Raw genomic sequence first — 17,563 nt, forward strand, 5'->3', positions numbered from 1 at the left:
AGATGCCTTATAGAATTTCGGCACACTCCCAAGATGCCCTATAGATTTGCTGCACACTCCCAAGATGTTTTATAGAATTGCTGCACACTCCCAAAATGCTTTATAGTATTGCAGCACACTCCCAAGATGCCCTATAGATTTGCGGCACACTCCCAAGATGCCCTATAGATTTGCTGCACACTCTCAAGATGCCTTATAGAATTGTTGCACACTCCCAAGATGCCCTATAGAATTGCTGCACACTCCCAAGATGCCCTATAGATTTGCTGCACACTCCCAAGATGCTTTATAGAATTGCTGCACACTCCCAAGATGCCTTATTGAATTGCTGCACATTCCCAAGATGCCCTATAGATTTGCTGCACACTCCCAAGATGCTTTATAGAATTGCTGCACACTCCCAAGATGCCTTATAGATTTGCTGCACACTCTCAAGATGCCTTATAGAATTGCTGCGCACTCCCAAGATGCTTTATATAATTGCTGCACACTCCCAAGATGCTTTATAGTATTGCTGCACACTCCCAAGATGCCCTATAGATTTGCTGCACACTCTCAGGATGCCTTATAGAATTTATGCACACTCCCAAGATGCCCTATAGATTTGCTGCACACTCCCAAGATGCTTTATATAATTGCAGCACACTCCCAAGATGCCCCATAGATTTGCTGCACACTGCCAAGATGCCTTATAGAATTTCTGCACACTCCCAAGATGCACTATAGATTTGCTGCACACTCCCAAGATGCTTTATAGAATTGCTGCACACTCCCAAGATGCCTTATAGAATTGCTGCACACTCCCAAGATGCCCTATAGATTTGCTGCACACTCCCAAGATGCCCTATAGATTTCCTGCACACTCCCAAGATGACTTATAGAATTACTGCACACTCCCAAGATGCCCTATAAAATTGCTGCACACTCCCAAGATGCCCTATAGATTTGCTGCACACTCCCAAGATGTTTTATAGAATTGCTGCACACTCCCAAGATGCTTTGTAGAATTGCTGCACACTCCCAAGATGCCCTATAGATTTACTGCACACTCCCAAGATGCCCTATAGATTTGCTGCACACTCTCAAGATGCCTTATAGAATTGCTGCACAGTCTTCTCTGTACCAAATCAATATGAATTAACTTCCTTTTTGTTTTGAAGGTGTCTCTCATGTGTATTCTGCATCCTGGATGGGTTCTGCTTGAACTCGCCACAGTCCGACTTTAATTGACATTCCATTTGCAAACATAGATGTGCTTTCTAGTCACAGTTTTAATCACCAGGGGTCTCACCTTGTAGCAGTGACGTCATAACATGTTAGACTTAAGATCGTATATAACTTCTTCACTACGATAAGGATGGCCTTTAGGAACATTTCTCAGAACACCTGACTATTGAAAGTGAGGTTTTCAAGGGAACATCTTATTGGGTGATGTCCTGTCAAGATGCGTGTGTTACACAACAGTAAGCAACTCATAAATGCGACAAGATTTACCTGCATAACCAGACAACATTTCAACAACACATTCCAGGCATTGTGCTGGGAAATTCAGAGTTGTGGGGTGTGAGTGCTGCAGCAGAGTTCACCGCAGCTGCTGCTAAAGCTGCATTTTGTGTTGAAAGGGTGATGTGGTCGCCCCTCACAGGTGTCCAATTTAAACATGGGGGAAACGGTTTTTTTAAGTAGATGAGTGTGCTCTTCTCCGTCGCTTCATGGTAAATTATATATATATATATACACACACACACACACACACACACCCCCAATATGTATCAAAGGACGTTGCTTCAGTATTAAGGAAATTGATTTGACATTCAATTCGTATTCTGGAAACAGTTTGCAAAATAAACCCCCACGGTGTTTAACCGGGATCTTTAGATAAAACGCACAATGCACACAGACATAGTAGCCAGCATTGAAACTTGCCAATATTGCAGAAATAGGATCTATTTATTGATTGTATAAAGTGCTGGCATGACACCACGAGCTGACCTGGCAGCAGAACCCATCCTCTTGGCGTCAACCCTGGTCAGGTGAAGCTTTTTCTAGAGTGATGTATTCGTGATGTAGTGCAGAGCTCACATGGCAAAGCTAAGCTGCTGTATAGCCGGAGTTTCTGTTGTTGGAACTTGCCCCTGACCGTCAAGCTCCCTGCAAAAGCAAGGTTTAGAAGGGGCGCCCAAAGGCCTCACATCGGTTCTATCTCTTTAGGAGCTAGACATTGGCGACCAGGGACTCTCTAGAAGTAACTGGCGGCTGCGCACTGATCCCGATCGCCTTAATCTGCGATCCACTCAAAGCTCTAATGGTGCTATTGTCACTACGCCTAGTAATCAGGAAACATTTAAAATAGGTACAATTGCATTAAGAAGCCATGGCTCCCACGACCTACCAAACTGTTTTTACTATTTTAGAGGCTCAAATTGCAGAGGTGACTCCGGGTCGGATGGAAACGGAGACCCTCTCTCAAGCCCTTGCGACAGTCTTATATCCTCTAGTTACTAAACCTCCCGCGCTCATTAAGAAGCAGGTGTGCCCAAGTAACACATGGCACGACCCGAAGCAGGGTCTCTGAAATGAGATTGAGAGGGGTGATTCAGGGAGAGCTGCTGCAAACCTGCGTGCAAACTACAAACACTTGATTGCAAGAAAAGGCAGCAGAATTTCAGAAGTGGGAAGCCCTGGGAATGTGTTTATGAATAGCGATTCCATCGCAGGTCTGTGAGGGAATGGCCAATCTCCCTGCACTCCCTGAGAAGGGTACGTGGTTGGCTCACTTTTGTGGTCTTTAAAAGGGATCATTTCCATGATCCTCTGGCCCCATTATTTGTTTTCTGATATCTCCTCAGAGCCCAATCCTCTTCACAGAGAAAGAAATTAATAGCGCATTTATGTCCCAAAAGAATGGTAGCCCCCCCGGCCTAGATTGCCTCCGGACAGACCTTTGAAGAAAAGGGACCTAAGATTTGGTTGCCAATTCTTACTGTTTTTTCAATATTATTTGTAATTATGTTCCAACTAGTTGGAAACTAGCAAACTTTATACCTATTTATAAGAAGGATGTGGCAATTATAGACAGATAATCCTAAATGAAGCACTCGCAAAAGTCTTTGGGAAAGCCATCTTGGGCCGGCAGGAAAATTGGGTTATGAAAAACCATTTCACCTCAGACTACCGAACAGGTTTTAGGAAAGGTTGGGCATCATCGACCCAGTCTTCTATTTATTTGCCAACTTGACTGCTAAGGAATGAATCCTTATGTCTTCTTTTTATTGAATTTAAATATGTGTTTTATTTGATTGACTTCAATTTCCTCTGGGAAATTTTAAGCAGTTTAAATATCCCCTCAGAAATGTTGGCACCTATACAATGCTTATATAGTAATAACAGGGCAGCGGTCAGATATGGCTAATGCAGAGAAAGAACTGATATGTTTGAAGTTGATATTGGGGTACGTCAAGGGTATATCCTCTCGCCCCATATTATTTCTGTTTGCTATATATCAATGATCTGGCACTAAGAATTCAGAGGCCCAACACTGATGCCATAATAACTGCCAAGTGGAAAACAGGAGGTGTGTCCTATACCAATAACGCAGTCTTAATCTCCTAAACAAGGTTGGCTCTGAGCAAACAGCTGCTGATTACTCTGACTCCTGTGAGGAGAGGAAACTAACAATCAATCTCAGGAAAACGAAGGTGGCAGTCGGTCACGCCTCTCGTAATCTCAGGGCTGGGTCTGTCGCGCCTTCTGTAATCTGAGGGCTGGGTCTGTCGCGCCTCTCGTAATCTCAGGGTTGGGTCAGTTGCGCCTCTCCTAATGTCAAGGCTGGGGCGGTTGCGCCTCTCGTAATCTCAGGGTTGGGTCGGTTGCTCCTCTCGTAATCTCAGCTGGGTCTGTTGCGCCTCTCGTAATCTCAGGGCTGGGTCTGTCGCGTCTTCTGTAATCTGAGGGCTGGGTCTGTCGCGCCTCTCGTAATCTCAGGGTTGGGTCAGTTGCGCCTCTCGTAATCTCAAGGGTGGGGAAGTTGCACCTCTCGTAATCTCAGGGCTGGGTCGGTCACGCCTCTCATAATCTCAGGGCTGGGCCTGTTGCGCCTCTCGTAATCTCAGGGCTGGGTCTGTCGTGCCTCGTAATCTCAGGGCTGGGTCTGTCGCGCCTCTCATAATCTCAGGGCTGGGTCGCTCGCGCCTCTCATAATCTGAGGGCTGGGTCTGTAGCGCCTCTTGTAATGTCAGGGCTGCGTCGGTCGCGCCTCTCGTAATCTCAAGGCTGGGGCGGTTGCGCCTCTCGTAATCTGAGGGCTGGGTCGGTCGCGCCGTTCGTGGTCTCAGGGCTGACACTGCATTGGGTGGGGTATACTTGGAGGAGGTGAGCTCTTATGATTATTTGGGCATTACATTTCAGAGAAAAGCTAAGTGTGCATCCCAAATTAGCAAGTGGGTACTGACACTCAAAACAGAGCCGAGCTGGTGCCCAGTCTTTTGGGCACCCAATGTGGGAATAGATTACCTCTAATTGCCCTATCTGTTTAGAAAGCTCAAGCAATCTCAGTGGCCTTGCCTGGTATCAAATTGTGCGGCACGGAATGGGTGACAAAACTCAACTGTAGAAAATAAATCAATTAATCAAATTGTGGGCAACATTAGTAGAATACCAACTTCCTCACTTCTCTTAGAAACTGGAGCTAAACGTGTTAGCTTTGAAACCCAAATTAAACCCGTGTTATACTGGCTCAGAGTACATCAACATTAGAATCTAAAACTGCAAAAAGAAATCGTATGGGATTCCAATGAATGTCAAAGCAGGAAGTCCTGGAAATGGTGTGTAAGTGGATGACAGGAAGAGTCTAGGTTGCATGCAGGCATCTGGTCCCTCAGGGGACCAAGAGCACACGTGTTTTACTAACTTGGATACCCTCTTGGCCAGAGACCCTGACATGGCTGCTTAGCAGTTACCATCTGCCCGAGAGATCCCTAAATAGAATACACCCGACACTTAAACCTGCACTTTATCTGCAGCTGAGGTCAAACGTGTTTCCAGTTCATGATGTTTTGAGTAAATGGCCCTCTTACAAATCCAGATGTTGTTTTGCACATCTTTAGTAGAGCCGCCAGTGCACGTCCTCCTGAGCCAGCGTATTCAGCTCTGAGGAAGAGGCGGCTTCTCCCAGTCTTAAGGGGCTTGATGAGGACCTGCATTTCTTCTAGAATGACTGCCAGAAAGAGAATGTGTCTTTCCCCTGAGAGCCAAATGTCTGCTGCACCTCGATTATCGAATTCCTCTATTGATCTGTTTGCTGAGTGCTGACTTATTTTAACTTGTTTATCATTTGTAGTATTTAAATACAGCCTGTATTTTGGAAATGTTAATGAATTGCAGAATTGTAAAGATATTTATTAATAGTGCCAGTGTTTCCTAATCTGTTCTCATAATTTGTGTTATGGCTAAACGCAGAAATAAAGCTTCGTTGATAATGACTGGCAGAGGAACAGCCATCATTGAGTCTTTCTTCCCTTTCCACCAACCCAAACTGCTTCACCATTGTATGACCAGATGGTAGATTTCTGCAGAGATAAAATCAGCTAGAAAGCAACAGAGCCCTAAGCAGGTACTTTCTAGTGAGAAAGACCCACTGTCAGTAAATGATAGAAAGAACCTTAGAATGCTTCTCACCAAAGACTATTTCTACATCCAGTGTGTAGGAAGTTGTGCTTCATTGGAGAACTGCAGTGCATGAACAGTGAAGGTGTATTGCACTGGAGTAGGGGAGATGCTGCTCTGCTCATGTGACTGCCACACACATGGCTCACACCTGGAAGATCTCTTCTGCAGGCCCTTGAGTATCATTGACCGGCTCCTGTAGGTGACCTAGGGTGCTGCCTCTCAGAATCTCCCACCCTTTACTAGACACTCGTTCAGAAGTACTCCTGGAGAGCAATGGTGGTGTGCCACCTGAAGGCACGAATAGATGGCCGGCCGCATCCTCCTTTTCAAACCCAACAGAGCTATTGTCCAAATGTTCTCCCGCGGAAGTCTGGAAGGCGTCCGCATACCGTCGGACCTTCTGGTTTGTGTGGTTTTTGCAATCTTCCACTCTGTTGAAAAAGAAATATGTGAGTAAATGCGAGGTATATGCAATGTCATCAGAGATACATTGTTATGAAATTGTGACAGAATTTGGCGGTGATGCTGCTGAACTGACAAATGCCACCTTAGCTGCCGGGAGGAGCACCGGTCCAGATCAGAAGGGTGGGTATTAACTGGAGGTCTCCCGTTCCCTGAGGGCACTTAGCATTCCTGTCCTGCTCCATCCAAATTGACCAATGTTGGTCATTCCTAATTTCAGCTGCTCAATGACCCTTTCTAATGTTACATGTCACATGTGACTTCATATTCAGCAACTGCTTAAGGGTGACTCAGACATGTTTTTGACAATCAAATAGAGAAAACATTTCTATATCCGAAACTGAGAGGAATGTATTCATGATTACATTCCATCTATGTCATTATTCATAATTATCATTTTAACCTTGTATAAATATTTGTATAATAATTGAGATGTGTAATGTATTTTTGTTATTGCTGTGTAAAAGGTTTCTTTTGTAAACCATATACACTAATAATAATAAAGGCATTCTGTCCTGCTGCACCGCCTGCTCCCTGCATCTACTCTGCCTGGCTGTGTCCCCAGCATGCTCCAGCCCCAATGACTCCTCCCTCTCATGCAAGCTCCTCCTCCAAAGGCTCCTCCCTCTGATGCATGCTCCTCCTCCAGCGGCTCCTCCCTCTCATGCATGCTCCACCCCCAGTGGCTCCTACCTCTCATGCAAGCTCCTCCTCCAATAGCTCCTCCCTCTCATGCATGCTCCTCCTCCCTCTCATGCATGCTCCACCTCCAATGGCTCCTCCCTCTCATGCAAGCTCCTTCTCCAAAGACTTCTCCCTCTGATGCATGTTCCTCCTCCAGCGGCTCCTCCCTCTCATGCATGCTCCACCCCCAATGGCTCCTACCTCTCATTCAAGCTCCTCCTCCAACGGCTCCTCCCTCTCATGCATGCTCCTCCTCCAACGACTCCTCCCTCTCATGCATGCTCCACCCCCAATGGCTCCTCCCTCTCATGCATGCTCCTCCTCCCTCTCATGCATGCTCCACCCACAATGGCTCCTCCCTCTCATGCAAGCTCCTCCTCCAAAGGCTCCTCCCTCTCATGCATGCTCCTCCTCCCTCTCATGCATGCTCCACCCCCAATGGCTCCTCCCTCTCATGGAGGCTCCTCCTCCAAAGGCTCCTCCCTTTGATGCATTCTCCTCCTCCAGCTGCTCCTCCCTCTCATGCATGCTCCACCCCCAATGGCTCCCACCTCTCATTCAAGCTCCTCCTCCAACGGCTCCTCCCTCTCATGCATGCTCCACCCCCAATGGCTCCTCCCTCTCATGCAAGCTCCTCCTCCAGAGGCTCCTCCCTCTGATGCATGCTCCTCCTCCAGCGGCTCCTCCCTCTCATGCATGCTCCACCCCCAATGGCTCCTACCTCTCATGCAAGCTCCTCCTCCAATGGCTCCTCCCTCTCATGCATGCTCCTCCTCCCTCTCATGCATGCTCCACCTCCAATGGCTCCTCCCTCTCATGCAAGCTCCTCCTCCAAAGACTTCTCCCTCTGATGCATGCTCCTCCTCCAGCGGCTCCTCCCTCTCATGCATGCTCCACCCCCAATGGCTCCTACCTCTCATTCAAGCTCCTCCTCCAATGGCTCCTCCCTCTCATGCATGCTCCTCCTCCAACGACTCCTCCCTCTCATGCATGCTCCACCCCCAATGGTTCATGCCTCTCATGCATGCTCCACCCCCAATGGTTTCTCCCTATCATGCATGCTCCACCGCCAATGGCTCCTCCCTCTCATGCATGCTCCACCCCCAATGGCTCCTGCCTCTCATGCATGCTCCACCCCCAATGACTCCTGCCTATCGTGCATGCTCCACCCCATGGGCTCCTCCCTCTCATGCACGCTCCACCCCCAACGGCTTCTGCCTTTCATGCATGCTCCACCCCCAATGGCTCCTGCCTCTCATGCATGCTCCACCCCAGTGGCTCCTCCCTATCATGCACGCTCCACCCCCAACGGCTTCTGCCTTTCATGCATGATCCACCCCCAATGGCTCCTCCCTCTCATGCAATGCTCCACCCCCAATGGCTCCTGCCTCTCATGCATGCTCCGCCCCACGGGGTCCTCCCTCTCATGCAAGCACCTCCTCCAACGGCTTCTCCCTCTCATGCAAGCTCCTCCTCCAATGCCTCCTCCATCTCATGCATGCTCCACCCCCAACGGCTCCTGCCTCTCATGCATGCTCCACCCCAATGGCTCCTCCCTCTCATGCATGCTCCTCTTCCAGTGGCTCCTCCCTCTCATGCATGCTCCACCCCAATGGCTCCTCCCTCTCATGCATGCTCCTCTTCCAGTGGCTCCTCCCTCTCATGCATGCTCCACTGCCAATGGCTCCTCCCTCTCATGTATGCTCCACCCCAATGGCTCCTCCCTCTCATGCATGCTCCTCTTCCAGTGGCTCCTCCCTCTCATGCATGCTCCACCCCAATGGCTCCTCCCTCTCATGCATGCTCCTCTTCCAGTGGCTCCTCCCTCTCATGCAAGCACCTCCTCCAATGGCTCCTCCCTCTCATGCAAGCTCCTCCTACAATGGCTCCTCCATCTCATGCATGCTCCACCCCCAACGGCTCCTACCTCTCATGCATGCTCCACCCCCATGGGCTCCTCCCTGTAATGCATGCTCCACCCCCAACGGCTCCTACCTCTCATGCATGCTCCACCCCCATGGGCTCCTCCCTGTATTGCATGCTCCACCCCCAACGGCTCCTACCTCTCATGCATGCTCCACCCCCGTGGCTCCTCCCTGTAATGCATGCTCCACCCGCAACGGCTCCTCCCTCTCATGCATGTTCCACCCCAACGGCTACTCCCTCTCATGCATGCTGCACCCCTATGGGCTCCTCCCTCTCATGCATGCTCCACCCCCAACGGCTCCTGCCTCTCATGCATGCTCCACCCCCAATGGCTCCTCCCTATTATGCATGCTCTACCCCCAACGGCTCCTCCATCTCATGCATGCTCCACCCCACGGGCTCCTCCCTCTCATGCAAGCACCTCCTCCAACAGCTTCTCCCTCTCATGCAAGCTCCTCCTCCAGTGGCTCCTCCATCTCATGCATGCTCCACCCCCAATGGCTCCTGCCTCTCATGCATGCTCCATCTCCAATGGCTCCTCCCTATCATGCGTGCTCCACTCCCAATGGCTCCTCCCCCTCATGCATGCTCCACCCCCAACAGCTCCTGCCTCTCATGCATGCTCCTCCCCAATGGCTCCTCCCTCTCATGCATGCTCCACCCTAACGGCTCCTCCCTATTATGCATGCTCCACCCCAAATGGCTCCTCCATCTCAAGCATGCTCTGCCCCACGGACTCCTCCCTCTCTTGCATGCTCCTCTTCCAGTGGCTCCTCCCTCTCATGCATGCTCCACTGCCAATGGCTCCTCCCTCTCATGCATGCTCCACCCCCAACGGCTCCTGCCTCTCATGCATGCTCCGCCTCCAATGGCTCCTCCCTATTATGCATGCTCCACCCCCAATGACTCCTCCCTATTTTGCATGCTCCACCCCCAACGGCTCTGCCATCTCATGCATGTTCCGCCCCACAGGCTCCCCCCTCTCATGCATGCTCCACCCCAGTGGCCCCTCCCTCCCATGCATGCTCCACCCCCACGGGTTCCTCCCTCTCATGCATGCTCCACCCCAGTGCCTCCTCTCTCTCATGCATGCTCCACCCCCAATGGCTCCTCCCTATCGTGCATGCTGCACCCCCATGGGCTCCTCCCTCTCATGCATGCTCCACCCCAACGGCTCCTGCCTCTCATGCATGCTCCGCCTCCAATGGCTCCTCCCTATTATGCATGCTCCACCCCCAATGGCTCCTCCCTATCGTGCATGCTGCACCCCCATGGGCTCCTCCCTCTCATGCATGCTCCACCCCCAACGGTTCTGCCATCTCATGCATGTTCCGCCTCACAGGCTCCCCCCTCTCATGCATGCTCCACCCCCACGGGTTCCTCCCTCTCATGCATGCTCCACCCCAGTGCCTCCTCTCTCTCATGCATGCTCCACCCCCAATGACTCCTCCCTATCGTGCATGCTGCACCCCCATGGGCTCCTCCCTCTCATGCATGCTCCACCCCAGTGGCTCCTCTCTCTCATGCATGCTCCACCCCCTATGCCCCCTCTCTCTCATGCATGCAGGCATGGAAAGGGAAAGGAGCTGTTATCTTGGGCTGGAATATACGGGACGTCACACAGGTATGGAGGATGCATACATATATTGTTTGTACTCCTTTTCCCCTCCTCTTACACAGACACATGTGCTTCCGTTTTCCCTCACACCTCTTCCCCTCTACCCACGTGATCCTTCCCATGCACACTGGTTCCCAGTTCTTAAAGGGCCAGTGCCACCCCACAACATCACCCGCTCACATATCTCCTTTGGTATATCTGATGTCTCTTCCACCAGTCAAGTCAAGAGTCAAGAGGCCTCGTGATCATCCTCTGAGGCCTTCCCCTATACAGCTTCATGGGCATTTCTTCTATCCTCTTCTTTCCTTGCTCTCCTGGGCTCCTGGGTCTCCCGAATCCCTTTGACGCCTGTTTGAGGTCTGCTGAACCTTCATCATCTTGACTGTTCCGTCCTATGTCTTTTTCAGCAGTTCTTAATAAGTGTATGAAATATGAAGCATTTTTGTATCTCCTGGCACTCATTCAGGGCCGCCACCACTGTCCATTTGACCTCGACTACTTGCAATAATGTCTCTGCATACTTCGAGTCTGTCTTCTTCTATATCCGTTCTCTCACCAACACTTCTTCTCCTACGTCACATTCCTTTGGGTTGGATCCCCTCCTCCGGTCCGTTCATTCCTTCGTCTGTTGTTTAACCTGGACATCCCTTTTCCAAAGTTTGTCATCTATACTCTGTCTGCCAACAGTCTGAGCAACCGTGTTCCTGTCTTCTAGGCCACCATGAGCTCAGCCTGTGTTTTCCCTGTTGTGTCATGCAGTATGTTCCTGTAGTATCTTAGCATCCTACATATTGCCTCCTTGATGGACAGTCCCTCAATCAGTGCCCTTTGGACTGTCCTCTTGATTGATGACATAAATCTCAAAGCCATCCATTGGCTTGCAGCCAAAGAAGCGTGATCTTATGTGCAAGAACCCATTGTGTTGTCCAAACCTGCGAAAATTATTTCCATTGAACGGAGGACCATTGTCTTTCTTTACTGTGTGTGGGATGCCCCATTCACTGAACACCTGATCAATGACACCAGCTGCATGAGCGAAAGCAGTCATGTGTGTCTGCTTCACTACAGGGAATCGTGAAAACGTGTCAATAATCACTAATAGATAGTCAACTGTCTCGATGGATCCATGGCAACCTTATTCCATGGCCTCTCAGGTATTGCCATTTCTTATCGTGGTTTGGGAAGATCCAGCTTGGATGTCCATTGGCATGGAAGACAGTGGCATATCATCTCCTTAACCTGTGCATCCATGAATGGGAACCATGCATGCTGTTGGAGTTGCTTCTTTGTGTTCTCAACTCCTCTGTGCTCCTCATCAGCTGTTTGCACTATTCTCCTTTGTATTGACACTGGAACGACCAACCGGCATCCTCTTGACAAGACCCATTGGTTTGACACGGCTAGCTCCGTGTGGATTTTTGTCCTCTTTCTATCTCCATTTTGTTTGCTTTGGGATGGTGTTGAGATGTCTCTGACAGTCTCACCACTTCTTGTTGTTGGTCAATTCAACAGCCATAACAATGGACGGGTCTTCTCCTGATGCCTTTGTGAACACATCCAGTGTGTGTGCCAGTAGGAGGGCGGTTGAGGTGGCATACCAGATATGTTCTGCATCCCTTTCCCTTGGTCCCTGATAAGTATGTTTTTGATGGCGTGAGATCTAGTCAGCCTGGTTTTGATCTCCCAAGGTGGTTGCAAAATGTCACAATCGTACTCCTGCAGACGGCTGCCCCACCTTTCAATTCACTACAGCACCTTCATTCGCGTTTTCTGAAATAATTATAGTAACACCTGTTGATCTGTCACTAATGTGAACCTCTTGCCAATGACGAAATGGTGGAAATGTTCACATGGCCATACGGCAGCTAAGCTCTTTTTCTCTGCTTGTGAGCATGAACCCTCCATGGGCGACAATGCTCTGCTGGCATAGGCACCTATGGAGTCTGTGGTGCTACTTTGAGCTAGTATAGCACCTAGACCCACCGGACTGGCATCTACCATGATCTCAGTGTGCCATGATGGGTTGACATACGCTAGTGGTCTGCTGGGCACTAAAGCACTTTTAATCTGGTGAAATGCCTGTGGGCACTCCCCTGACCACTGAAAGATCACGTCCTTCTTCAGCAGTAGCCATGATGGCTCCACCGTTGTTACATTAGGTAGACATCTGTCACAATACCCTGCCATGCCAAGAAACGATCTTACTTCAGAGACTTGAGCGGCTTGAGAGACTTGAGCGGCTTGAGAGACTTGAGCGGCTTGAGAGACTTGAGGGGCTTGAGAGACTTGAGCGGCTTGAGAGACTCGAGCGGCTTGAGAGACTTGAGGGGCTTGAGAGACTTGAGGGGCTTGAGAGACTTGAGGGGCTTGAGAGACTCGAGCGGCTTGAGAGACTTGAGGGGCTTGAGAGACTTGAGCGGCTTGAGAGACTTGAGGGGCTTGAGAGACTTGAGCGGCTTGAGAGACTTGAGCGGCTTGAGAGACTTGAGGGGCTTGAGAGACTTGAGCGGCTTGAGAGACTTGAGCGGCTTGAGAGACTTGAGCGGCTTGAGAGACTTGAGGGGCTTGAGAGACTTGAGCGGCTTGAGAGACTTGAGCGGCTTGAGAGACTTGAGCGGCTTGAGAGACTTGAGGGGCTTGAGAGACTTGAGCGGCTTGAGAGACTTGAGCGGCTTGAGAGACTTGAGCGGCTTGAGAGACTTGAGCGGCTTGAGAGACTTGAGGGGCTTGAGAGACTTGAGCGGCTTGAGAGACTTAAGCGGCTTGAGAGACTTGAGCGGCTTGAGAGACTTGATGATGCAGACCTTCTCAGGGTCAGGCCGCATACCTAGATCCAAAAGGATATGGCCGTAAAAACAGAGGTCCTATTTGTTGACATTGCATTTGCAAAGTTTAATGTCAGACCAGCTACTTGAAGCACTGTGCAGACAGACATCAAGGTCTGATCATGTTCTTCCTGGCATGTGCCATAAATCAAGATGTTATCACTATAGCTGAATGCTGACTTGATCAGTAGAAGCACTTGCCTCATGTCCTCCTGAAATATTTCCACCACCGAGGAAAAACCAAAGTTAAGGCGCGTTTAGCAAAACAGACCATCATCGGTGCAGAACGTTGTTATGCTCATCGATGTAGGGTGCAACTCCAGCTGATGATTACCCTGGTTTAAGTCATGTTTGGAGAATCTTGTGGCCCTATTCAGGTGGGCAATCATGTCTTCTATGTTTGGTCCCATGTGGCTTACACGTTGGATTGCAGTGTTGGCAACCCTCATGTCAATTCATAGGTGAATTTGCCCTCCCTCCTTGGACACCACTATTAGGGGAGATATCCAGGGTTTAGGACCCTTAGCCCTCTCAATTATACAATTTCCCAGAAATTGGCAAAGCTCCTGTGACACAGCCTGTTGGAGATGAAATCCTATCCTCCTAGGGTGTTGAGGGACTGGCCATACGGTTTTGTCAATGTGTAGCTTCACAACGGTTTCCTTCAGCTTCTAATAGTCCATGAAATATGTTTTGGAATGTCTCACAAATCGATTGATTTGATATAGGGGTGATTGCCATCCTAGATATCACCTGAACATTTTCTCTTGGCCTTGCAAGGAACCGCACCATGTCAGATCTCTGATAGTGGACATCTATGAGAGCCAGTAATTTTGCTGTCCTATAGCAGAGTATGCATCCTCCTCTCGTGGGGCTTCTAAGCACTGGAAAGCGGCAGGGGACGACTGCCCTCTGTGTATTAGTGTGCGTTGAAAGCTGTGTGAGATGATCGCATGGCAAGGGACAGCCTGCCTTCTCTGCAGACAGTCTGGAAATCACCTTCTCTGCCGCAGTTGGCACACTGTTGGTTGAACGCTGGGCGGGAATGCAAACCCACATCTATCACACATTCCCGTTGATCTGGCGGTATGCCGGGCCTGCTGATTGTATGGATGGTTGGGCACTCTCAGTGTGGTTTAGGGCATCGTCAGAGGCTTGTCAGGACTTCTGGAACACCAGAATGCTGCCACTGTGTCTTGCTCTTCCAGCTTCTTCCAGGATTCCATGGAGGCAGCCCGTGCATCTACTCTTTCAAATACTCTTGCAAGTTTGATAATGTCATCCAGGGGAGGGGCCTCTTTGGGAGTTCCTTTCCAGAAAGTGAATGAAGTGCAACCCTCTATTATCCTGAGGCAGATGGCTTCTTCAGTGGAGAAGTTAGCACATTGGCAGTGCACCATTTTTTGGAGAGGTTTTGGGACGAATTCATCAATGGTTTCATGTGGACCTTGGGGTCATTTATAATGCTGTAGCTGTAGTTGGAAAGGCAGGGGCTTCCTGAGGAACCCTTTGTGAGTGAGGTTGGAGGCACCTGCGGTCTGGCTTCCAAATCTTCCATAGTGTGACTCTGTCAGGTAAGCCACATCAGTCGCCGTCACGAGCTGGAGAAACCAGGCGTTTACAGACAGTGGATTGCCAGCAGGATTCAGCAACAAGCAGGTAGTCAGGAAATAGAATTTGAAAGACATAGTAGAAGTGGCAGGGTCAGTATTAGAATGAATGTCAGGATTTATCAGGATGCCACAAATTCCACAAGCAGGATGTAATGGCAGGACTTGCCAGGAAGGATGTATGGCAGGGCTTGCCAGGAAGGATGTGGTGGCAGGACCAGCCATAATGCCACAAGCAGGATGTAATGGCAGGACTTGCCAGGAAGGATGTGGTGGCAGGACTAGCCATAATGCCACAAGCAGGATGTACTGGCAGGACTTGCCAGGAAGGATGTGGTGGCAGGACCAGCCATAATGCCACAAGCAGGATGTAATGGCAGGACTTGCCAGGAAGGATGTGGTGGCAGGACCAGCCATAATGCCACAAGCAGGATGTACTGGCAGGACTTGCTAGGAAGGATGCATGGCAGGACTTGCCAGGAAGGATGTGGTGGCAGGACTTGCCAGGAAGGATGTGGTGGCAGGACTAGCCATAATGCCACAAGCAGGATGTACTGGCAGGACTTGCCAGGAAGGATGCATTGCAGGACTTGCCAGGAAGGATGTGGTGGCAGGACCAGCCATAATGCCACAAGCAGGATGTACTGGCAGGACTTGCCAGGAAGGATGCATGGCAGGACTTGCCAGGAAGGATGTGGTGGCAGGACTAGCCATAATGCCACAAGCAGGATGTACTGGCAGGACGTACACTAGCAGGATGTAACGGCAGGATTTAGGAGAACTGAGGAGGAGCCTAATCTTAATCCTTCGTCGTACTGAGCAGAAGGGCAAACTTGGCAGGAGTTGCCTGGACACCAGGAGCGTAATCCTTATAGTGTCTTTTGGGTGCTCTCTTCCCCTGATTCAGGCAGCGTACGCTCTGGACGTTTCCTTCGATGGAGCTAGGCGGTGCGCACACTCCAGGCGCTCTTTTGAGTAGGGCCCGGGGTGTTCGCTCCATTGTAGAGCACTGGGTGCTCTGTTCATATGCTGGTCAGCCGCAGGCACGCTCTGTCATGGCTATGGTGAGCACTCTCCTCAGTGGCCCCAGGAGGCGCCCAGAGCACCGTGGACGGCCTGTGAACACAGGCCTCAGAGCGTGCCAGCTTCAGTGCATTCTAGTGTAGTGTGGGTCATTCTAGCTCACCACCAGTTGTTACCTTGGGCTGAAATAGACGGGACGCCACACAGGTATGGAGGATGCTTCTCTCCTCCTCTTCCATTTCCCCTCACTCACCTTCCCCTTTGCGCACGTCATCCTTCCCATGCACACTGGTTCCCAGTTCTTAAAGGGCCAGTCTTTCACCTCACAACGGAGGCTGTCTATTTTTATTCTGATCGCCCTTTCGCCTTATGACGGTCTCTTTCTTTGCCGTTTTGTTTTCCACAATTAAAGAAGAGCGTGCTCCGAACGTGCTCCATTGGGTGCTCACACTTCAGTTTGTTTGCCTGTAATGACCCCATCCCCTTGCCGAGGTGAAGAGAGCCTTTAGACTTACCCTTCCGAATACACTAGGTCTCACTGCGGGTCTGGCAGTAGCCCTGCCAGTTATACCAGAGGGTTGCCGCCGGCCTGAAAAAAATTACCAGCGCCTGACTTCCCGGTAACACTGGATATTACAAACCTTGCAGCCGGGAAGTCAGGCACCGTAATTCTGTTAATCCACATTCCCATAGAGTCCAACAGGGCTCTATGTGAATGCGGAACACGGAAGCACCATTAATAACGGTGTCAGTGCTTCTGTGAAACTCTGCAGGTGGGTGCCGTGCCCTGACGAGCAGGATGGCACCCGCACACAGAGTAGTACTATGCCGGTCCAGAAACACCGGTGCCGGTACGGTTACCGGCACTGGTGTTTCCAGACCGGCACAGTTGTAATGAGGCCCACTGTCATATTGCAGCCCTCCTTCACGCTCGACCATCTATCAGGAAGTTAACTTAAGCTACTGGGACTTTTAACCAAAGGTGAACTCCTCTAGTGACTGAGGAGTCAATTACTGTTTTATGGATTTCGACAAGATTTCATTTAGATTCAGAGATTTAGATGCTGTCAAATTGTATCAATTTGGAGAGTTCGAAAAAAGGGCACAGCCTAAAAGACGCCATGCGTGATTTATCAGAAACACCTTGCACCAGTAACTGATAGGATTTTATTTTATTTAAGAGCTGTAAACTTGTTTATTCTCTATTTGTACCTTAAAACATTAGATATCACTTCTGTTTAGTTAGCATATATTTTGAGGGATATTATTATTTAATAAAAGAAACTGCGTTACTTCAAGTCAAAATGAAGTTTTGAGAATTTGCTAGAAGGTCATGTCATAGAGTGTGGACTGGATTTAGAAGGATGAGTAACTCTTCCGTGCATGGAGGTACAGGAATCCCTACCCGAGAGGGTCTGGTCATTCACCCCGCTAGGGAGCCGACTGTTTGTTTGTTTATTATATTTCTATAGCGCACCCGACCCTGAGGTATCTGGGCGCTCGTAAAAGCAGGTACATGGTTACAGACATTGGTATTATGGTCACATACAAAAGTGTTTGTTCCATTCATTTAATTTGGTAACGGTTGGTACAGCCCCAGGAGCTATATTGTTTGTGGGCTGCAAACATCTTTTTAAAGTCCTTCCTCAATGACCTGTAATTGTTTTTTTAATGTTTTTCTTGGATGTACAAACCCTTTCCTATCAAAGATTAACTGATATTTTTTGTAAAGAATTTCTGTTTGTTCG

At 49.6% G+C, this 17,563-nt stretch overlaps 1 protein-coding gene across 1 annotated transcript in view; it reads right to left on the bottom strand.

Annotated features, from left to right (window-relative positions):
• Nucleotides 1–1,206: 1,206 nt before the first annotated feature.
• The window catches only part of LOC138487597 (transient receptor potential cation channel subfamily V member 6-like), a 629,667-nt gene continuing 613,310 nt past the window's right edge, over nucleotides 1,207–17,563 (bottom strand). Inside the window, exon 15 of the mRNA XM_069614064.1 lies at nucleotides 1,207–6,098. Within this exon, the coding sequence (XP_069470165.1) occupies nucleotides 5,810–6,098 (289 nt within the window). The 3' untranslated portion in view covers nucleotides 1,207–5,809. The remainder of the gene's footprint in view (nucleotides 6,099–17,563) is intronic.

The sequence above is a fragment of the Ambystoma mexicanum genome, chromosome 9, assembly GCF_040938575.1.
Source record: "Ambystoma mexicanum isolate Mex_15411 chromosome 9, UKY_AmexF1_1, whole genome shotgun sequence".
NCBI lineage: Eukaryota > Metazoa > Chordata > Amphibia > Caudata > Ambystomatidae > Ambystoma > Ambystoma mexicanum.